Source organism: Falco peregrinus, chromosome 1 (genome assembly GCF_023634155.1).
Source record: "Falco peregrinus isolate bFalPer1 chromosome 1, bFalPer1.pri, whole genome shotgun sequence".
NCBI classification, from domain to species: domain Eukaryota; kingdom Metazoa; phylum Chordata; class Aves; order Falconiformes; family Falconidae; genus Falco; species Falco peregrinus.
In genome coordinates this window covers 70,378,065-70,402,058 of record NC_073721.1, presented here as the reverse complement: position 1 = coordinate 70,402,058, position 23,994 = coordinate 70,378,065, and the positions used below count along the sequence as shown (strand labels likewise).

Genomic DNA, 23,994 nt, shown 5'->3' with positions numbered 1-23,994 from the left:
AGTAATAGTTTAGCTGCATAAAGCTTTGAAAACTCATTGTTTTCAGAAGTCTAACCATTTCGCTGGAAAATTACTGAGCTATTTGTGCATTAGTATTGTATTCTACTAGTTATTTAATGTAGTAGATCAAATTATGAAAGTTTTATCAAATAATAAGAGTGGTCTTCTTCCTGCTTCTTCATGTAGCTGACATGATTGTTTATCACATTCAATTTATGTATGTCTTGCATGAAATGATAGTATGGGTTTCTTCATAGCCAGTTAGCTACTGTCTACACTGAGATTAAAAGTTGCCTAGTCCTGGCCAGCTGACCAAGAACTGGTTATTTTAGCTACAATGGAGTTCACAGTGTTCACTGTGGGTAAAACATCCTTCCATTTGCATCCTCATTTTTTATTTGCCTGTGGTAATTGGAACTTGTTAGAGATGCCTTTAAATTCCATTTAGTATATATGGCTTACAGAATCAAGAAAGTGGTGAGTAAAGAGAGCAAAAAATAAGAAGCAAACATTGTTATCTAGAGGATGGTAAAATATATCCTACATACTTCCATTATTACAGAAAAAGGCTAGAGTTGTGTGAAGAGATCTGTAAGGTCTCTTATGATGTTTTAAGATCTCTTAAGGATGATTTTAAGGACCTTTTTAAAGGATGCTTTAATAAGTCTTCACTCTTCTGTTTCAGTAGATATGAATATATAGTAGATGATGAGTATGTCTAGTATATAAAGCTACTTCATCATTTTTTCTCATTTCTTTGTGATATTAAACAATCAGTGGAATATATATGCATATATTGTTATCATTGTCCAATGAACTGACATTTGAAAATTTTTTATTGTTTTTCAAAACTTGCCTCTACTACCAATTGCTTGACTAGGTTTTCACACAAGTTTGGGTTTTGGTATTTTTGCTTTTTTGTCAGCAGTAGCTAGAATCAAAACCTACTATTGTATTGCACAGTTCAGTACCAGCTATCTTCTTGCATGAAAAACTGCTCTAGAGTACCTGTGCAACACTGTCTTCCAGGGTGTGGTACAAAACCAGATTTCAGTAAGCACAGATATGACTTTTGCTATCAAGTTGTAAATTTTTTTTGCACACTTTTTAAAAATTTAGAAGGTTAGACCTTTATAAAAATCAGTATGCTTTAACATGCTTAAAGTAAGATAGAAGTTGTAAGGTTACTCACTGAGGAAATGTTGTACAGTGATAATTTTAATGGGCAAAGTCTCTGAACGTTGTGGGCTTGGCTGGTTATGGGGTGTACAGGAGTATTCTCATTCAGCATGTTTCAAAGGGTAGGCACGTTACACAGTGTGGAACTAGTGGAGGTTCAGGAATATCAAAGCAACACTGAGCTGCAGATATCACATCACTCCCCACACCAAATCAGTTGCCATGTTCAGTTCATATATGTGGCTTCTTACACAAATGAAATTCATGCATCAGATTTACTGATGTCAGGAATATCCCAGAAATGGCTAGCCCAGATTTGTTTACATGATACTCTCAGCACATTTCGGAGGTGCTTATTTTACTGCCACAACTTCTTCCGTATTTCTCTAGTTCCATCCCAGGCCTTACGGTGGAATGTTTTTGTGCATCAGCTGTCTGAAGCTTCTTGGGTGAACTAAATACTTCCTAGCATTTAAGAATCTGGCCTGTGGTGAGTGCTGTGACCAGACAGTCATTTTACATTAAAATACTCATTAAACTTAATAGGGAAAATAAATGTTTGAAAGCAGGTTGTCGTCTTTGCAGCCACCCCCTCCTGCAGAAGAGGTACAGGCTGGCCTAGGTTTGTAAGGCACTGCAGCTGGTCCTGGAAGTGAGCTGGAATATCTTACAGCAGCAACTGCCCTGCTCCTGGACAAAAGAATCCTTTTGCTTCTTCCCAGTATGTTTGATCCTTTGGCCCCAGCAACGGCCCATATGGCAAAACAAATGCAAGTTCCTGGAATCCTGAGGCAGGAGCTTCACAACTAACATCAGGCATTAGCGCTTAGCCAGTGATATCATATCTTACTCACTTCCTTTCTTCTTGCTCGTTTTCCGTGCAGGTTGGTAGTCAACCAATATACTTGCACAAGAAACAGCTTAACAAAGCGTGCCACACAAACTACTAAGAAATTATTACAGAGCAGCACCATGCCTGCTACGATCTTAGACAAACCATTACTATTTTAGCAGCTTTATCAAAGAATTGGTGATTTGACATCTGTTTCACTTTCTTTTGAAGTACAGGGATATAAAAATGTAAATAACTGATTCCTGACATAACAGAATACAGTAAAGCATGCCTACTTAGAGTTCACCAGACTGGATATTTATTTTCAAAACTTTTGAGGGCATATTGTAATAGCAATGTTTGCACAATAAAAAGTGGATCATCTTTCCTTGCAAGCGTGTCAAGGCAGCTAGGCTTCTGTGACACCTGGAAATTTCCATTGAAGAAGAAATCTGTTTTAAAACAGGGCTTTCTTAAGGAAAAAAAAAAAAAAAAAAAAAAAGGAAAACAAATTTTCTTCAGGGAAAACACTTCTGTCAAGTTAACAACTTTCTCATATTCCAAAAAAAAAATCTAAGATTTTTAGCAAGAGGTAAAATGAAGATTACTTACTGGAATTTTGCAATGATGGAAATGTTGCTCACTTATAATGCAAGTAAATTTATCAAAATAAAAGCCAAGCTGGGAAAGAGAATAATGTGTATTATCATGAAGGAAGAGCAAAGACGCTTACTTTGAGGACCAGTGTGTTTCCAAGCTGTCAGTGTCAGCAGAAGGCAGGGTCAGTGATCTCAGAGCTGTAGCTATTTTCCTGCTGCTCTTGCGTTCTTCACCAGGTAAAATGTACTTATTTCCTCTAGCCACTGAATGCCAGAGCAATACCAGCTACAGCACTTTGTCAGAAAGTGAGCTCAAGTGCTAAACTTGTCACTCCCAGTGAGTCTAGAGTTTTCCACGACAGCTGATTTTGCTTAGTCAAACTGTATTTTCCATGTATCTTTCACTTACTTGTTTACTTAAAAACAGCAGTTAAAAAAAAGAAAGTGAGTAGCATTTGCTCTTAAGCTTTCACCAACAATCCAAAACAGAAGAGAATAATTTTATCCTTTTTACAACACTGTTTGGATGCAGGTAAAGATGAAAAATTTTTCTCTTTAAGAAGTCAGAGTGCATTTTAAAGGAAAATTTCCTTTCTGAAAACTTCAAATCTTTATTTGTTCAGTAATAAAAAAGCCTCTCTTGTGTGGTCTTTCTCTATAAGCATTAAAAGAACAGTGCAGAGAGTGAGTTTAATTCATAATTTTCAAGTTCATTTTTAAAAAAATGAATCTAAAAATTATTTGGCAGATATTGTATTTTTTTTCTGAAGAGAAGAATTGGTACATTCTGTTTGGAATCCTTGCCTTCTGAGGAATTAAAATGTACTTAAAAGGAAAAACCAAATAGACAGACATTTTCTTAAATCATGGTGGGTTTTTTTGCATGTACAGTAGTTGTAAGACTCAATGGCAATCAGGTTTTCCTACTGAGGTTTTACCGTGAGATCAAAGAACAGAAATCTGCAGTACAGCTTCTCTGTCACTGATACTAACTCTAAAGCAACATACTGCAACCTTTCATCTTGCAGTAGTTTCATGTGCATCTTAACAGAATTTCTTGAAGAGCAGAGCAAAAATATTTTTTAAAGTCAACATCAAAGCTTAATTTTCATGGACTCTTGCGCGTTTGTTTATGCACTTTGTCTACTGCAGTGTTTGCAGTCAGGCTATTTTGGTTGATGTGGAGGGCTACAAGCTGGCTGATGGATTCAGCAGCTGCACATTACAGGATCAGCTGTCTGGAAGACTGAGTGAAGTGGGCAGTTGGCAGCCAAATGGGTACAACCCCTGTAGCCTAAGAAATTCCACAGTTGGTACTCCAGGATAGCTTATGAGAAAATCTTTACCTTAACACCACTGTGAAACTGTGTAAAAATAAAAATGCCTAGTGGATATGTGAGATTAATGATTTCAAAAAGTTGTTTTGGAAATGCTGTTTTCTAAACTATCAGGCTAGAATAGCTTTTGATATGAAACTATATACAATAAAACGGGGAAGGATTTCCATGCTTGTATTCGTATGCTGTATATTATTGCTATTGACCAGGAACTACGCATATTTAGAAATAGATGCCGATAGATAAATGCTGTTTTCTTATTACTTAGGAGTACATGGTTTATTTTATCTACCTGCCACTTCTGGTAAAAGCAACTGGCACTCATGCCAGCACTGAGGTACAGTCATAAATACAAAGTGTAAAACGGGCACATGACAGCTGGTTTTGTTCTAGCTAATGCTAAATCACCTACAAAGAGCTAGGAAGAATGAGGACAATGAGGCTATGTTGTACCAGGTCTTGACATTGAGCCTCAGTAAAATTGGGAACTTACATAACATGACATTTTTGTGCTGCATTTGAACTGCATTAATTATTACAGAAAACTATTAAATTCATAGCTGTGCTAAATATAATTACTTCATTTTGCTGAATTATATGTGAATCTAGACATCAGGTACAGCAGGAAGAAAGTGTTGTACTGGATAATGCCAACTGGACTTGACATTATATCGTTTCCTCTCAATATGCTGTTTTGTGCCAGTCAAGCGTAAAGAGAAAATGCCAGTAAGTAGGCTGCAGCTTTATTAATGCTCTTCTGCTGAAGACTAATCAGCATTAACTTATATTTCAAAAGTGATCATTTCTTTGTAATCATGTTCTCTTGATAAACATCTGGTATTAGCCTTTACACAGCTATTTGTGCGACCTTCACCTTTGCATCATCATATGACAGTTAAAAAACAAGGAAAGGGGATATGAATAGGGGCATAAATTCTTTTTCCAAACTTTACGTAAGATGGACTTCCTGCAAACCCAGGCCTAATCTATTTTAGTCAGGAACCTGGCCTGTGGTAAAATGAAATCCAGTACCTTTGACAGTGGCTACTGACTCAGCTGAAATGGAAGTTACCTATCAAAACAATGTTATGTGATGCAGGAATGTCAACTTATGGCTCCTAAGAATTTTTTCAAGAAATACCCAATAGACCGATATATGACCTTGTGCCATGCGTGCAGGGTCTGACGTTATTGGGACTGCTAGTCAGCTACTAGCTACCACACAAATGGTTAGTGCACGTTCAGCAAGATTGTTGCATTGACACTACTGCTCTTTTTATATATATATATATGTGTGTGTGTGTGTGTGTGTGGTATCAAACCGGGCATACTGAACTTGTGCATGCATTGTAGACATTTGTCCAGGACTTCCAGGTGTTGAATAGCTGCAGCAATTAATAAGGGAGTTAAATCGCTTAAAATCTATGCCTGGCCCTATTGCAAATTAAATCAGACTTCCTGAATGGTTCAATCAGATTTTCATCTAATAGGAAGAGAAGAAAAAAAATATAATCAAACCATCAGCCCTAAAGATCACATCATGTCAACATATCAGCAAAGGAAAGAATACTTTCTATTCTCCCATGAAAGCAAATACAAGGCTACAGTGACAGCTCAATGCTACACTAATTCCAGGCCAGAAGGGAGAGAGAGATGATGATCATCAGAAAATGGAGCTCAGAGTTTATGTATTATGAAAAGGTATGTAGGGACTTGATTTCCTCATTCAGCCACTGAGAAAATAGCTTCCTGTCTTGTGGCCACCCACTTTTTCTAAAACCTACATCCTTTAAGAGCTGGTACTCTGTCTCTGACTAGGATGGTAGTCTTATATGTCAAGATCAGAGTACATGACCTTCGCTTGTATATGGATGAGGTCAGCCTTAGGTTCTCTCTGTGTTACTGAAACTGCCAAAAGCCATTCATTATCTTGTTAGTGCATAAAGCATTTGGCTGCTGCCGTGCTCACAGTAGTCTGTAAGTACTTCTGCCTTTGCTTTTTGAGGAAAACAAGCAACTTATAACAGTCCATGTAAAAATTAACAGCACATGTCTTTGAATATGTGTTTCTTTCAAGCCCCTAGTGGTGCTGGAATTTGCATTTTGGTACAAAATTTTCTGTGTTGGTGTGGAAAGCTTGTCTGCTTCAGAAATTTGAGATGGCTTGGTAGCTAGTGTAATGGTAGAGCAAGACAAAACTTGTTTGAAGTGTAGGTCTGAACTCTTGCTTTAGAGTGTTATCTAGATCCATTAGCCAGTATTTTCAGTACATTACTTAACAATTATGAGGAGACACTTACTCATTCTTAATAGTTTCTTCTTATGGCTTCACATTTTCAACCTCTCTGAAAATTCTTATGGCAGTTGAATTCACCGTGTGTGTGTGGAGCTGGAAAATATTGAAAACTGGTTTTGCAGGTTGGTACAAACTTAAGCTCGTTCACATAAGTAGTCTAACTGAAGGTACATTAAGTATTTTTCTATACATTGAGTCTAATTTACAAAGTTACAGTTACTGGGCAGCAACCTGTTTTTTAATCCCTGAAATTAAAATTAAACTGCTTTATGGCCAAGACAAAAGATGTGAATGACGTTGGAGAAGCGAATGCAAATTCAAACAAGCTAATTCACTAAGAATATTCTTTAAAACATTTGAAATCACAGGAATACAGCTGTGCTTTTCAGTCAAGATTCAGTTGTAGTTGGATAAATGGATAACGGTAATCTTTCCAAAGCTTGGAAAAGATTTTTCTGAGAGTTTTAGCCTTGTCTGTGTGTCTGTAGAATTAGATTAATACACTAATCTGGTAGCTAGTGTCGATTTGCTCACCTGCAAGTGTTGTGGATGTTTGAAGCCCTGAGCACTTGCAGCCCTATGTGTTTCCAGGTGAGGCTGTGTGTTTTGTACTTGCAAATATAGGTGCTGGTTGTCACAATAAGGGAACTGAGGATAGAGGGGAAGAGATACTGCCTCTCTCTTAAGGCAACCTCAAAACTCTGCTCTTTGAAACTCCAACATTGTGTGTTCATCTCTGGCATTCCTGAGAGCTACCCCTGCAGTGGACTTGATTAATCTGTTAGTGATTTATTAGAATGAATAACTACTGATAGTACTTAACCATAAGAGTTTCTCATGGGCTAATATTATCTGTTATCTGTTGTACTAAAATTATTTAAAATTATCTAGGGATTTGATTTTGATTAATTTGTTACATTCATACACTTACATATTGAATAATTTGGCTTTACTTTCAGACTGAAGATGCCATATCTGAACTAATAAAAAATACTGTACTGTATTTTTAATTTAGAAAAAATCAGCTTTAGTGATTTTCTTGTTATTCTACTGCTGTACAAACCCACAGGAGTATCATCAGAGACATAAGGTTTCATTATAATTGCCTGATAGAATTGTTTTGATACCAGTTTTCAAATGAATAAAAATTATATTGTTTAGTCTTTTTTTTTAATTGGTGTTATGCATATACAAACTTTTACCTCAAAAGGACACTTCTGAAGGTTTGAATTGAAAAAACTTCTTTATGTTTTTTTGAAAGAAATAAGTTTGGGATTTAAAATATGCTATTAAGGCATATTAAATATGTGCAGAAATCTGGAACATTAATTGCTAAATTTGGAGGATACCATCCCATCGAAACCTTAATTTTATAACCTTGTAACTTGAATTTTCTCCTTTCTCGACACAACTGTTCACAGCTTCTCTGCTTTACCTCTTTCTCCTTCTCCACCCATCTTATTCTGTTAAATTTTGAGTCCAGAACAAGACTATGCAAAAGTTAGCCCCCTCTCATCAGAGCAGTTAGCAATGGATCTCAGACACAGCTTATCCACATTGAGTCTATCCCAGACTTTTGCCCTACTTTGTTATAGAGGCTAGATTAAAAGGTAAATTCTGTTCAAAATATTTTTTTGTTGATGATGGCACAGTTCTAATTCTTTGCATTTTAATGGGGTGGGGTGGTGGTGAAGCAGAGAGGGAGACTGCTTTTGGCAATCTTACCATGTTCATTCCTATTGCCGTCTTCTAGGATGTCACTTTACAGTGTTAGTTTTCTGCTTCTGATTCATGTGATCTTGTTGTGCCAGGCTTCCTTATGATACGATGTGTCTGCACTTACTGAGCAGTCCTGCCAAACAGGACAGCTGCTGGTTCAGTTGCTGTAGCATTGCCATAAATAAAAAAAGAAATTAAAAAAAAAAGAACCTTGGATGTATTAATTACTTTCCTCTCTGAAATAATCTGTTCTGCATTTAATAAAAAGTACTTGAAAAGTAGAGCTGATCCATGAAAGGACCATGCCTGTAGCTAAATATCTGCTTTATTTTTCCATTACAGGATATTTGTGAAGATATATCTGATCATGTTGAACAAATTCATGCTCTACTAGAGACTGAGTTTTCCCTGAAGCTTCTCTCTTACTCTGTCAATGTGATAGTCGATATCCATACAGTACAACTACTCTGGCACCAGCTACGTGTTTCTGTTCTGGTTCTGAGAGAGCGTATTCTCCAGGGACTACAAGACGCCAATGGAAACTACACCAGGCAGACTGATATTCTACAAGCATTTTCTGAAGAGACTAAGGAGGTACAGTAACTAAATTCAATTTTGAGAATTTCATCTATATTTGAAACAGCTCATCCCTGTTGCACATTTAAAATTGCTAGGATGACAATTTAAAGGATGGCTTACTTGTCTTCTAGATATTTTGCTGATTTGGTGTTTTAAATGTCTTCACTGATATCTGTTCTCACTTCATTAATTAAAGCACATTAAGGTAAAATTTTAGAAGTGTCATGCTAAAGGATAGCAATGTTTTCTTATGATTGAAATATTTTTCACAAAGGATTGGAAACACTTGCAGGGGTGCATCTGGTCCAAAGTCCTTGGTCTGGTCACTCGTGAATTTAAGGTTCATATAAAATTCAAAACTCAATTTTTATCTGCAGTGAATTCTTTAATGAAAAATGTAGATATTTCCCTTCTTGCTTACACAATGTTTTCCAAAACTTTCCAGACTAGGTCAACATTCCTTTATAACAGAGAGGCTGAACTTTATGGGAATTCTGCAATATGCCTCTAAACAGTTACATACTCTGTCTGAAAAACAATGATGCATGAATCATACATCTTTTATTCTAACGGGGTGTCAAAGTTGCACACATGTAAATGGTTTGTAAATCTGGATTCATTTAACTAAAATGCCTTTTCCTTTGAATTAATCATTACTAAATTAGCTTAGTTAGAAGGACACTACTGGCCTAATTTTGAAAACTGAAAGAAGAGGTAAATTTTTAATAGTTAGGGTAGTTAATGGTTAATAGAAGATAACTTAGTGTGTAGAGGATTCTTTACTTGTGGAAAGTCATAAGATTAGGATAAAATGCTTTTTTAGGATTAGATACATTTACATAAAGAGACCTCTAGATCGATGTAGTGAGATTCTGCGACTTGTGTTACAGAGGAAGTCAGAAGTTCCCTAACGATGTCCTGAATTTCAGATCACTCAACTTTAAACAGAATGTGCATGTTTCTCTGCTCCCTGTTGGGTTTTATAGTTGACTTTGGCACAACAGAGTGGGTGGTTCTGAAATCAATGCTTAGATATGCCCAGGCCCACCTTCCACACCCCCTCTTCCTGATGTGTACATACCTGGTGCTTCAGGTTCAGTTTCTGCTTTGCTCTTCCTGGTAGACCCCCTCAGGCAAGTCTGAAGGAAATCCACACTTGTCTGAATATCCAGAGTGGTGAATTAGGGTGAAGTCATCATTTCATGACATGAGCGTGATGATTTCAAGACATAAGGAAGGGGCAGATTCAGATACTAAGAAACAGGAAATGTCCCATCTGGATCTGATTACAACAGCTATAAAAAGCATCCCTAAGTACAGGAGAGGACTGACTGGGGAAGGATAGACTATTTTTCAGTGGGGAAAAAAACATGTTGCCAGACAGGTTTCTATGGTAATTAAAAAGACAAAATATCCTGACACGATAGTTTTTCTCCGCTCCAACAAAAACATAAATAATATTTTGTAAAATTAATGGCTAGCAATAGCAGGCACACAATATTAATATTATGTTTCTGGTCTAATGCTTGAATAGGTTCCCAGAAATTGCTCTGCAGCTTTTAACGTTCAGGTATTTATTCAAGCCTTTCGGCAGGTATAATGGTCGTGGCTTTATTTGATGAAAATAAATTAATACATAAAATGTAATGTAGAGGCAATTGTATCTACTCTCATCTGCCTCTGTTTTTTGGTGCGTTTCCCCCATATCCTTTCCCAGACAGGACTACACTGTAGGGCTAGTAAGTGCCTCATGATACAGGTATTATCTATTAAGGATTTTCATGCATGTGTGAATAGTGAGACTCTGAGCAAACCTAGAAACATTTGCCCATACAGATAACCCTTCCTTGGAGAATTATTACCCTAATTTTCAGTATTCCTTGAGGATTATGAACTAGGAACGACAACTTATTTTTTTCTCCTAAGGTTGAGAAGTCATCTGGTTTGAAATCAATAGAAGGAAACTTTCACACACAACAAAGACTTCTATTTTGGAATTCACTATCATAAGACACTTAGAAGTAGAAAGAAGTTAAAAGAATAAATGTGAAAACTAAGCAAAGATAGGACAAATTACAACTCTAGATGAGGAAGTCCCTATGCTGCTCATTGGTAGAAGGTGGGAGTGCTGGTAGAAATGTTGTATGTGGAAGGGCCACATACGTATACCCATGGCTTATAGCTCAGCTAGCAGAAAATGTTTAGAACTGATGCAGAGACAGTACTCAGCTAGACAGAAATTTGATCTGAAGCTGTACTGCAAATGTTATGCTTTCCTGTAGTCCATGAACCTATCATTTCACAAAATGTTTGGCTCACTCCTCAAGTCAGCTGTGTTCTGTGTAATGCTGAAGAGCATCTTTGACTGCCAAAGTTAACTGAGGAGCTCCACGGGAGAAGTGACCTGCCAAGGTCTCTTTCGTATTCAGTAGACAGTCTCATCTAGTTAATATTTGCTACTCAGTTTATAGACTGCAGTCAATCACAGCTCAACAGTCCCGCCAGGGCTATATTTACAATGTAGCTGTAACGCACATAGATGTGCACAAGCTAGCCTCAACATAACAAACGGGGATGTAGCCACTAATGTACCTGCCAAAACATGGAAGTGTACAGCACAAGCTGTCCTGGCTTGGTTAGGAATCCAGCTCATTAACTGGGCAGGCAGTAACTGTGCTTTTGGCTGTCTCAGCAGTGCCATACTGCATAAGATGTCAGCAAGAAAAGGCACAAAAAGTTTTATGGGTTGGAGGATATAGCGGAACCAGTGAGGCAAGCAGCCTGCCATTATGGAGACGCCAAATTAAGAAAACACTTTTTTAAATAAAAAACTTCAGAGAGTTAAGGTTCTGGAGGACCATTTCTCCTTCAGGAATTACCCAGAGATAGGTAAGAAGGGAAGAAAAATGAGTTCTGTGTGGCCCGAGTTCTGTCCAGCTGAACCTAGCCTGTGAGTTTCATTTCAAATTTTTAAAGCCAGGAAGTAGAGAAAGGATCAGTACAAGGCTATGCTAAAATGCAGTGAATCCTTATGTTCTCAAACAGTTGGTAAAGTCACAAAAGGAATATCTTAAAAATTAAATCAGCTCATTTGAAAGAGTTAAAAAAAAAAAAAGAAAAAGAAACCAAAACCAGCAGAATTGTCCTGGTTTAAATAAAAATACAAGAAAGTATTGGAAACAGCCTACACAGCTTTACAGGAAGCATTACTATGTGAAAAGGAACATATTTTTTGAACTAAGGTATTCCTATTGGTAGCCATGCAAATAACTAAATACAATGCTTTTCTGAAAAAAAAAACAAAACAAAAACATGGTAATACTGGCATTAAATAATGCTCCTCTGAAGCACACATTTAAGAGACTGCTTGGAAAATGATGAAGCAAGATGGTTTAATGCATGTGATTGTAAATTTTATTAATGTTAATAAACACATTTTTAAGAGACGGAGGAATGGAGCTCATTACTCGGGAGAAATGAAGGCCCTTAGGGCCTTGGAAAAGATTTTGATTTATATATGGTTTTACAGTTTCTAATCTTTTCCTGAGATTAGAGGGAAAATGCAGCTGTAATACTGATCATTGTTTGGTCATTATTTTCCTTATTAAATGCAGCTTCAATATATAAATTTGACAGATTTATAGAAACTTCCTCTTTTAATTCTGGACTATCGACAATGTACAATTTGTGGCATAGGTTCTACATCTGGGTAAATGGTGATAAATAAAATATATTTCCAGTGCCCAAGATTATGGTTAATAAATAACTTTCTAATAAATCTTTTCTATAAATAAATAATATTTTTATCTGGAGGATTTTTTGCATTTTTATTTTGAATAATATAAGTGGGGTGGACAGAGTACAGGACTCAAACATTACATGCTTATAGAAGATGGCAAGCAATAGCCTTCTTTATTGACGCTATTCTTGTTCAGACCAAAATCCAAATGGTTTATTGCGAGATGAAGAGATTATGGGGTTATTGAATCTTCTTCAGCCGTGATGCTCAAGGTCCTTAAACTATGGATTTAGGCAGTGTAGTGAGACAAGCTTATTCCAGAGAATAATTCAGACAAGCACCTATTGTGGATACTCAAGAGTTTGCTTTAAAGAACTCTATTATGAAAACCATACCTCGGAAAACCAGTACACTGATTAAGGCACCTAAAGTTAGAACCCTAAACCATGAGTTTCTGCCCTGTATGTTTTTAAAGTAGTTTCTGTAAGCACTTGGGCTAATGTTGGCTTTTTTATTTTAAATTCTGCTTTTCAGTTTCTTTTGTTCAGTTGATGTGCTCTGCCAATTACTCTTGTTCTAGATAGTTTCATGGAGTTACTTAAAATGTATACCAGTGTAAATAAGAACAGAAATTGTTTCAGCATTATTTGATCCTGCATTCAGGTTTCAAGTCATGTGCTAGGATCTGGGAATAGTTGAAACCTGCCTAGGTGTTCATCTACTAAAAATATGCTTATAAACTCTTGACTGAACATAATTTTTTCTGTGATTGTTATAATATCAGGCTGCTTTTGGATCTTAATGTAGTCAGATTTTTTCTAGTATCCTTCAAATAAGTCACCGATTTATAGACATTAATGTGACTTCAATCTTAAAATCTTATTTGCCACCTGAGATGTGTCCTCTGGCTATATCTGCATTTCTGAGATTGAAGGATGTCCATTGAGATGATGCTGTCAAGGGATCACAGCAGGCCAGAGGTTTAGGAAAACTGGCTATAGTTTCTTTTCCTTGAGTTGTTCTCTATTTGTGCTCCAAATATCCAGCAGATAAATCCATCCTCAGTTCATAATGCTACAAGTGACATGTAGTTAACAACATTTATCTCACAAATACAGGAAGAAATGTCTGTCATTGTAAGGTGGTGTTTGGAAAAAACATTCTGGCAATCAACTGAAAGACAGTAGAGAATGATAGATTTCTCAGAACACAAGATTAACAAGTTGACTGATACAGTCAGCGGTCCCCAGGATCCCCTCCTTCCTTTTTGAGGTTGTTAGCACAGGAAATATGAGTCTGCTGTATGGAATTTCTGAGTCCCCCCTACAGAGTATGTAGAACTGAGAACAGAATTTAAGCAGGAGAATACCAATAGAAAAGTGAGTTGATATTTTTAGGTAACTTGACACACCTGACTGAATCTAAGCATTTTTCAGTTTGGTGCCATTTTTTATTCCCAAACACTTTGGAATGGTTTGCTTATCTACAGGGTACTGCCAGAAGAGGCAGGTCAGTGATAAATGCTTTTCTAGGTGTTAGGAAAACATAAAAGCTGACAGTTTGGTACTTTGTGTGCTGTATATGCAAATTAATTTTCTAAAAAAGTACCATTTCTTTGTCTATTTCAGGACCGTCTTGACTCTTTAACTGAAGTTGATGATTCTGGACAGTTAACCATCAAATGTTCTCAAAATTACTTGTCACTGGATTGTGGTATTACTGCATTTGAACTATCTGACTACAGTCCTAGTGAGGATTTGCTTGGTGCTCTGGATGATATGACCTCTGGCCAAGGGAAAGCAAAATCATTTGAATCCTGGAACTACAGTGAGATGGATAAGGACTTTCCAGGACTTATTAGAAGTGTGGGTTTACTTGCAGTAGCAACTGATTCCATCGCTTCCCAGTGTAATGAAGCATTACATGAGAAAGAAACCCATGTACCTTTTCCAGTGGAAGATGGAGAAGAAAGCAAAGACAGGAAAGCACTGCATGAGCACTCGCTAGTATCTCCTTCTGTGAACTCCTCTCTTCCTAAAGGACCATCTGAAGATGGTGTTTTACCTACTGACAGCAAACCAGCTTCCACAGTAAAGAAAGCAGAATCCAATCTTCCACAGCACACCAGGGAAAAAATCAACCATTCTCAATGTGAAAACTCAACTCCTAAGAGGTCCATCAGAGACTGCTTTAACTATAATGAAGACTCCCCTACACAGCCTACATTGCCAAAAAGAGGTCTATTTTTGAAAGATGATGTGCTTAAAGATTATATGGAAGCCAATGATTTTAAAAGGCAAATCTCTCAGATAGTTAAAAATGAAATGAGTAGAAGTACACCCTCATTGTTAGATCCACCAGACAGGTCCAAGCTTTGCCTAGCTTTACAGTCACCCTACACTAACAGTCCATCTGCAGTTAGTCAGTCATATGATTGCTTAAATACAATAGGTGACAGAAATCTTGAGTACACAATAAATAATCACTTTAAGGGCAGTCCCATAAGTCTAGGAAAGTCTGCTTTCTATAACAGTAAAGAAAAATCAAAACACAAGAAGCCTCATGATGCTCCAGAGAAAGTGAAAGCTGGCAGAGCACCTGGAGGTCCATCAATACAAGTCAAAAAAAGAGGACGTTCTTCTCTACAGAATGGAATTTCTTCTCATAACTCTCAGTCTCTGGAGGAGACGGAAACAGATTCTCCTGCATCATTAGATTCTTGTAACCAGGGAGACCCAAATGGGCAATCACAAGGTAAAAATGAGTCTTTCAGTTCACCAACACGTAGCCAGAAGAGTGCTTCCTCAGCTGGTTCTGAGCTTAACAACTCATCACCTCTTCCACTGAGAAGAAAGAATAATAAAAGCTTCTCAACCCCAAGCTACACTCAAAAAAACAGTAAAGATGGTGAGGTCTGGTATGGATCTGATGAATATTTAGCACTTCCTTCACATCTCAAACAGACTGAAGTATTAGCTTTAAAACTAGAAAATCTGACAAAGTTGCTGCCCCAAAAGCCCAGAAGAGAAACAATTCAAAACATTGATGACTGGGAGCTGTCAGAAATGAACTCTGATTCAGAAATGTATCCAACATACCAGACCAAAAAGCACAAAAAGATGGGTAGAATTTCACCAAGCTCTTCCAGTGATATAGTATCCTCTTTAGGTGACAGTATTGAATCTGGGCCTCTCAGTGATATTCTCTCTGATGAAGAACTTTGTATGCCTGTATCTTGCGTTAAAAAATACATTGAAAAAAAGTCAGAAAGGACTGCTGTCACTCAGTCCACTGAGAATGAGACTTCTGCCTCAAATAAATCAGCTTTAATTCATCAACTGATGCAAGATATACAACATCAAGAGAATTATGAAACCGTATGGGAGAAAATTGAGGTAAAGCAGTAATCCTGTGCTGTTCTGTTCTGTTCTTGATAAGACTGTATATGGAGATGGAGGTGTGGACAGGGGTGGAGTTGCTTTCTTGTTTTCTTTTAATGTTGAGAATGGTCTTGTCTAGTGACTGTTAGAAGTAGAAAACAGCAGCAACTGTAATTCCAATAGACTGCAGGTAACTTTAACTAACTATACAGAATTTGCCTACATTATTTTACTTACACCAATGCCTTTACCCTTGGCAAAACATTATTTTAATCAATACAGTTTCTTTTTGCCAAGATCAGGTACATAAGTTATTTTTAAGATGACGTGAAAAATAAACATTGGAAAATCAGGGATCTTTGTTGTATTTGAATGAAGTTATACCTAATATCATCTGCCTACTATCTTAAAAAAAAAAAAAAAATTCTTTAGTCCAAGAATAGAATAATAATTTTCTTGATTCCTGTCATATCATGTATAATAATCACATTTCTTTTTAATCAGGTCTTTTCCCTGACAGCGAGTATATTCCCTCCAGTGTTGGTGGAACTAAGCACAGCAACTGTTGGGGTTTTTTTTGGTTTTGTTGTGTTTTTGTTTTTTCTTAAATAATCCTTTCTGAATAAGAGAAATTTAATAGGATTTCATTCTTGGCTTTTGACATCACTTCTTCAGAAATACCTCTTTATAAAAAATGGAAACTTTTGCAGTAGTTAACACTATGAAAGATCTTTCCGAGTAAAAAGATAAACTTTGGAAAGGGAGGTGAATTTGAATGAATAATCAAATAAGGACCTAGACATCTCAATAATATAATTATTAGCTTACATTCATAGTAAATTTTTGTTTCAGTTTTCTGATGGGTTTGTCTTCCTTACCATTGCAGAGCAGAACTCTCCTATGCAGAACATTTCATGTCCATCCGCAATATAGTTTAGTAAAATGGCTGTCAGAAAAGAAAGCTTCATCTCTATTAGATTTCAAAATCCTTTGAAGCTCATGATATATATATTAAAGGGTGATCTTGGCATCTAAATGCTAAATCTGGTCTCTGTATTATCTTCTGTTTTATCAAGCTCTGTAAGAGCTAAGAAAAAAGGTTTTATAGCTATTACTTCAGTAAATGCTTCTTACGATGCATGATTTCTATAACTTTTGAAGGCATTCCAAGTACTATAACTAGTAGAAAAGTAGTTGAGCTAGAAATGTTGGATGATAAAGTCAGAGTAGAAAACACAGAAAGAGAAAATTCTTAAACAAAAGAGGGAGCAGCAGCTGTCAGCCTTGAAACGGTCAGCTCTAAAGGGCAGCGTTTAATGATTCAAGTTGTTCCCTCCATCCTGATGGCTGGGGTTCATCTTCTGGGCTCTGATGAAAGAACCATCTTCATAAGTGCAAGCTATTTCTGTGCTTAAGTTTGTGTAGTGTTGAAAATTAGTCCAGATGAGTCTGACGGATACAGACCCCTTCATTCTGTGCAAGCAACAAATCCCATCAAAGCTGCTTGTGAATATGTAACATGGTGTCTTTCAAATGATACTACAAGAGCCTGTTTAAGGAATGGATTTAGTTGAGTGTCTAGGGACCAACTCCCTCCACTAGATGCTGACTAGCATCCTTTTGGCCAGAAGCAGATGGCAGAGAAATTTTGCATCACCCTCTCAAATCATCATGTTTATTTTTCTCAAACTTTTGGAAAAGTTAATTCTTCTTTTTGGGGTCATCTGTCTTTGTGTGATTCCCTGCAGCTACAGTTCAGTCTTGCCAGGATGGAGGAATAAGAACCAGCTCTAACAGCTGGCTGCAGCTGTAAACACCCACTTCTCCGTACCCATCTTCTCCTTACCTTCTCTGGGGAGTGAACTGAGCTTGTGACAGCAATTAAAGGTAGTTAGCTGCTCTCTGGCCAGAGTAAACCCTTCTAGCTAGTGATTACAGCTGCTGCTCTTGTCCTTGAGGAACTTTGCTACTGCTGATGCTTTTTCCACAATTTGTCAGTGTTCCTGGTTGTGGTGAATGTTTGGGGAGTGTTGATCACAGAGTTTGAAAATAATCTTATGAAGTGAGTTGTGGGAAGGGGCTCAAATTAGAAGGGCTTTAAACAAAAAGAAGACCAGATGCAAAGAGCACTGCTAGGAAGAGATAGCTCAGTGATCCATGCCCTTAAAAATCAAACACAAGAATGTTTCATATTTATTTCATGAAGAAAGATGTATGCTAGCTACACTCAATGGCTTGAAAATGTACTTCCTGAATAGTGAATAAAAATAATCAAGATAAAAGTTTTGAATAAAAATTTTGGCAAAGCAATTATAATATTTTAAAGAACTAGAAGGTTTTTCCAAGCTGCTTATTTACCTGAGTTTTCCCATTGTTGCTAGTAATTATATCTTCTGCTTGTAAGACTAATAACCAATTTTTCAATACAAGAGCTCTTACTGAGGTAAATTCTTCCTCAGTAACATTATGGTGTCTTGCTGAGGTGCTTTAATTTGACATAAGTAACAGAAAAAAAGAAAATTCCTCCCTTATGTGATGTTATGAAGTATTGTAAACAAAATCTAACATAAAATACCATACCTGTGTCACATATTGAGTCCTTTCAATTGCTAGATCTCCTGTTTCATAATTCCCTAAGCAGCATATCAGAAGTGTGCCATTGCTTTTTAAATTAGTCATCTGGCATTTACATTAATTCCATTATTTAATAAGAAGTCTCCAACTCAAAAAGGAGTTTCCTAATTGCATGAATACATGTCTTAGCAATAATTCAGTAGTACTATTGTTAGTGGTACTTTTGTGCTAAAGAAGTCAGATCTGAATTGAGAGCTTAATTAAGGACAGAAGAAGCATGCTCATGCCCATTAGTAATCCAGTTACACTGCTGCAAATGTCTAGCCTAATATTTTTTTTTTATAATTTTATTTATTGAGATTGTAAAAGAGTACTAAAATAACACAACCTTTCTTTTTCAGATAACAACAGCTTAGAAACAACAAAAAGCATTTATTGGAAGCTTTATTCATTTCTCAGTTATATGGTGGATAGTCATGTGTAGAAACTGATAAAATGTGGGGTTTCATACTTGCAAATTATGCAGATGCCCTTGCATGTGTATTATCATGCTGTTAATCTGTCCACCTACAAACAGAATTCTGCTTGACTTGCCCATTTGCTGTTACATAGGATCACTTTCTTGCTTTGCAATAAGTACTGCATATTCTCACCATATTTTGCCTTTTACTGCAGCTAATTCTTTGGCAAGTGCTTATGCCTTTAGTACTGGGTATTTCCATTCTGGGGTACATAACAATTTCTGTGGCAGCACCTTGTATGTTTCAGAAATTACTTTTTGGAATTAAATGTAAGAACAAGTCATAGCAAATTCTGAATGTTTCTCTTACTGTTGAAGTATCATTCAGCTTTTAGTAGCCACCCCAAATGAATTTTTAGAATGCACATTAAGCTCTGTAGCTTCTGTTATACTAACTGGAGAGGAAAAAGATAGAACAACATCATTCTCACAAGTAAAGTCAACAGAGTTCTTTTTGCTGTAAGAAGATGGTTGATTGTCACTTCTCATATGTAACACCAGGACTCCATAGTATTGGGTTCAGAATGCTTTAAAATTTATTTTCTGTAAGAAAACTTAAATAATTGATTTTTTCTCCCCCTTTTATGTGCAAACTGAAAAACTGGAAGAAAAAAATGATCCTGGGCTGATCTAATGACAATGATTTTCAATTATCTTACGTGAATACTGTAATAATCACAATAAACCTTGTTCAGGCAGTTCCATCTCCCTCTCTAGAAAGCGATACTAGGGTTGTGACTATACCGACATCTTTGTGCTTTAATTTGGGGTCACTGATACTCCCGTCTACTTGATTTTTGAGGGCACTATTGTAAAGGGTAGAAATTTTCCCGTTTGCAACACTATTCATTTAAACGAAGATGTGTTTGCTTTGCAGGCCTCAGGGTTAATTGTATGGAGCAAATTGCTGATTTTTTCCTGTTATACAGACTCATAGCTTGTTTTATCACAGACTCTGTTTCTGTAAGAGGCAGCTAAATTTCCTCTGCAAGAAGCAATTTGATATCTATCGATCCCATCTTTTTAGCTCATCACATTTCATGAATTTGCCTTCAAGTCTGTTGGCTTTGTATTATGTCTGGGAAGCCCAGTTAGCCTTGGCACTGGTTACCACGTTCTTGATGTGCTAAGGGAATAAAATAATTCTGCTCTGCATGATTTTCTGCTATGGGTTAGACCATGCCACAGGGATCCTGTAGCAAAGAGACAGGAAAAAAAGATTTTGCTGCCTACCAGGACCCAGTCAGGGAACGCCTCACCCTTGTGCAACCATTTATCCCCTCTGAACCCAAGATGCCTCAGCAGAGCAGAGACTAAAGACTCCTTTTCCAAATTATTGGAGTAATGTGAATAATTTTCCTGTCTAGGAGGGACTAAGGATCGGTGCAGTGTGCAAAGGAGAGTGCAATATCAGTGCTAAGCCTTGTTAGTATGACAAATAGCTTGTGTGTTTAGGTGGGAAAGATTTGCATTTTTAGAGGGTAGTCACAAAAAGTGATTAAACAGTAGGCTTCTGCAAATGGTTAATGGACTTGGTAGAGAGTGTGTGTATTGGAAATATGGCTGGGGGTACATTTGGGCAGTGGAGAGCCAGCTGGTTAGAAAATATTTGGAGAACTGACACAAAGGGGAAAGAATTTGTGGTGTTTAGATTGAAAGGGGACTTGAGTTGCTTCTGGGCAGAGAATGGACTGAAAACACACGAGTACCGTTAAGGTGGAAGCTGTATTGCTTTAGGGGAAGCACAGTTTATTGTGTTTGGAGGTGATTTTCATCGTTAGGGGGAAAAGCATGCATAGAGGACAAATGAAGTTTGGGCTCTGGGGCTAACATAGTGAAAAACTAATAAGACCTGGTGATGCTGATGGGGCTTGGTAGCAAAGAAAAACCAGAACTGAAATCAGCAATGACAGAACAGGTGGAAAAAGCAAAGGTAATCACCAGGGAAGAGGACTGCCTTATTTTGGATTACCAGATAAGGGATTTTTAAAGTGTTGCAGTGCTCCCTTCAGCCCTCTTGCTTTCAATAACTTAGTAATGGTGCTTCTAATAGTGACCCTTTTAAAAGAAATGGGCTGTGTATTTTTCCTAATACATGGAGTGCTTGCCAAAATTTGTTCATCTCTGTATCTTACTTATACTGCTTCATACAGTTTAGATTAAAATACTGCTCTTGGTTGATAACCAGTTTATGAAAAACAGTAATTGAAAGAGGTATCAGATCCAGAAATTCCTTGGCAACTCTGCAGTTTTCTCAGCAGTCTTGCTGCTTTGTGCAGCATAACTGAAAATGTCGCTTCACATTTTTGTACTGGGAGTCGAGTCTGATGATACTCGCCTGCTTTGAAAGTTCATTGCTCAGTTTTCAAGCTGGTTAAAGTATTATTAAGTAGTAATGTAGGATACATATGGAACTTTCACTTTTATTCAGACAAATGCTTCTTTACTAGAAGATGATTCTGAAATACAGTGAACCTTCTGTTCCTCCAAAACACTTAGCTCCTGACAGTTTGCTTGAATTTTAAACAGCTTCTCCAAGTACATTCACTTTTCCTTGGCATTGGCTTCACCACCAATAATCTGAGCGAGTTTGTCACCAGTGATCTTTGCGAAAACAGAACTTCTATGTGAGCTGCACAAATTCTGAATTTGTAACTTTACATCTAAGCCTGACTGCAGGAATTATGCCTCCTTAATGAAACACATCTATTGCGAAGCATATGCTTGTTCAGAGCTGTTTGAATTTCCAGTGTAAAGATCTCAGAATGATTTGGCAGTGAGCAGTTTTAGATCAGGGACTCTTTTACATTCAGTATTTGGCAGTCATTCCAAATAATTTTTCTGGGGAAAAAAAAAGAGAGAGGAAGAGAGAGAAATAGAAAAAACCTGCTCACAAATAATTTTAGTAGCACTGATTTTAGGGTATGTCTTTACTGGTATTTAGAACTGATTGTAAGGGATATGTCTGCATCCAGTGTTTGGCTCACATCTGATGTGAGACCTTTGGCTGCAGAAAGCCTCACAATTTTCTCTTGTTGTGTACATAGCTGGACACCACATCTCAGCTCAGGGATGGCTAACAGCTTAGAAGAACCGAGGAACAGCTGCTTTTGCATGCACTCTGTGAGCCCCTCCTATTCTAATGCAGTCACCCAGCTCAGCTTTGAGTGACCATTGGCTTTACAACCCAGAGTCACGTCTTAATCATCTGTATCACAGCCTAGCCACACATCTGCACCACAGCCATCCACATTATTTGTTTGTGAATTGGAAACTTCCTATAAATTGGTCAAGGATTATTTCTTACGTTCTGGATCTCTGCTAATAGTCAAAAGGGTGCAACCAAGCTGAAGATGGAGAGAAGGAATGCTGAGACTGCAAGAGGTGGACTTCTTGCTCTCTGCAGCAAAGGACAGGCTCGAAGGTGAGCAGTGAGTGCCAGGTGACTTACTCAGAAAGCCAGTAGAGGCTCAAGATTTAAAAGGCACACAGTGATAACCTGGAAAACTAATCAGTATTGACTTTAAGATGATCATATTATCAACTCCTTTCTATCAGTGCATACACTCTATTATCTGGGATTGTTCACAGCTTTCAGTTCTCTCATGGAGGTAAAGGCACTCAGAAACCACTGAAGGAGGTTTGGAAGCTTTCAGTGATGGCACTAGCTTTCAAAACAGACAGAAAGAGTCAAATAGCTGTTGAAAATTTACTTCAGGGTATGTATGGTGGTTTAAGAGGAATCTTCTTGTGTTGCTCAGGTCTGAATCCTCTATAACTGCTGTTTTATGGGGGCAGGTGCTGGGGAGAGGGTTGGTTCGTTGTGAAAAGTTCGAGAATATTTCTGAGCTACCCTGTCAACTACTTACTGTATTGATTTTAGGACTCCTTGAAGTGTCACTGTTATTAAACACAAAACTATTGAAATTAAAATCATGCTTTCTAATATTCCCTTAAAATATAGTAAATATGGAGCAGTGAGACAGCATGCTCATTGATTTTTATTTTCATAGTGATATGCCTTTCCCAATGTTTTAAGGTCCAGCTCTTCCATTACATAATATACTTAGGCTCTTGGGTACTTATGTTTTATGTATCTTATGTAAGGAGGTACAGGATATTCCAGAAAGATACAGTATACCAAAATCACTATGCTCTATTCTAAATATTTAATTATTTAAATAATACATTGCTGCTAATTTCCACCTAAATCAAACTCCAGTCTATCTACTGTTGTTAACGCATCATTGCCTTAAAATGTGTGTGTGCTGGAGATGAGTCAGAGCAAGAAAAATGTCCAAGGGTCTAGAGAGGATTAACCTGAGGAGAAAGATCAAGTCCACTTATGTAAGATTATTGCATAACTTCTCAAAATGTGTTCATATCTTTTTCTCGTGTATCTTTATATATTTTGACAGCAACTGGTTTTCATTCCTTCATCCTTTCCAGTATGTTATGATCAGGAATGAAACATTAAATAATGCTGACTCTTAAATCACAGTTGTCATCATTAGGCATCAGAGTGAAGATAATTTGTGGTAAATATGGACAGGAAACTGTCTCTCAGAGGCTTGTTTCAGACTGTTTATATGCTTATGCAGGTATTTGAAAGTTATCTTGAAAGCAACCAGAAAGGCAAAAATTGTTTTTTCATCCTTTTAGGTTTTGGAGCACAGATGACAGTCCTCACAAACAACTGAGCTGTCCTTAGCAAATCAAACTGGAATCTTATCTGAATATTCCTTTATTGTTAGTAAAGACTTATTTTGAATGCTGATTCTCATGCAGGTCAAGTAAGGTTACCCAAACAAGGGCTAGATTTGCCTCTGGTTTCCCTTGGACAATGCTTGGAATCTCTCCAGGCTGACAGAGGGGAGGACCAGCAAGCAAACAGATTTTTGGTAGTAGACAGTGTAGATGTTCAAGTCACAGTAATTTAATATTACTAACTGCTTCTTCCTTACTGATCTGCCAGCATCTGACTACACAAATGTTTCCTTGCTGTGTTGTGTAAGACTAAAGACAAATACTTTAAAATGTTAATACTGCTGCACTATTAGGAGCAACTGAACTATGGCAGGTAGCATAAAATTAGCTCAGGTAAGTCCAAACTAGGTTCAACCTCATTTATGCATTGCAGTGCAAATCTCCTACAGCTCTGCTGAGATACACAGAGGCAAGAAAAAATACTAAATTTATTAGAAACAGTGAAGCTTCTGGAGTAAAAAATAAAGAATAAG

At 37.1% G+C, this 23,994-nt stretch overlaps 1 protein-coding gene across 2 annotated transcripts in view; it reads left to right on the top strand.

Moving 5' to 3' along the window:
* AKAP6 (A-kinase anchoring protein 6) overlaps nucleotides 1-23,994 on the top strand; it is a 287,348-nt gene that overhangs the window by 83,345 nt on the left and 180,009 nt on the right. For both annotated transcript variants that reach the window (XM_027791675.2, XM_027791676.2), the window contains exons 3-4: nucleotides 8,305-8,556; nucleotides 13,909-15,675. In XM_027791675.2, the coding sequence (XP_027647476.2) occupies nucleotides 8,305-8,556; nucleotides 13,909-15,675 (2,019 nt within the window). The remainder of the gene's footprint in view (nucleotides 1-8,304; nucleotides 8,557-13,908; nucleotides 15,676-23,994) is intronic.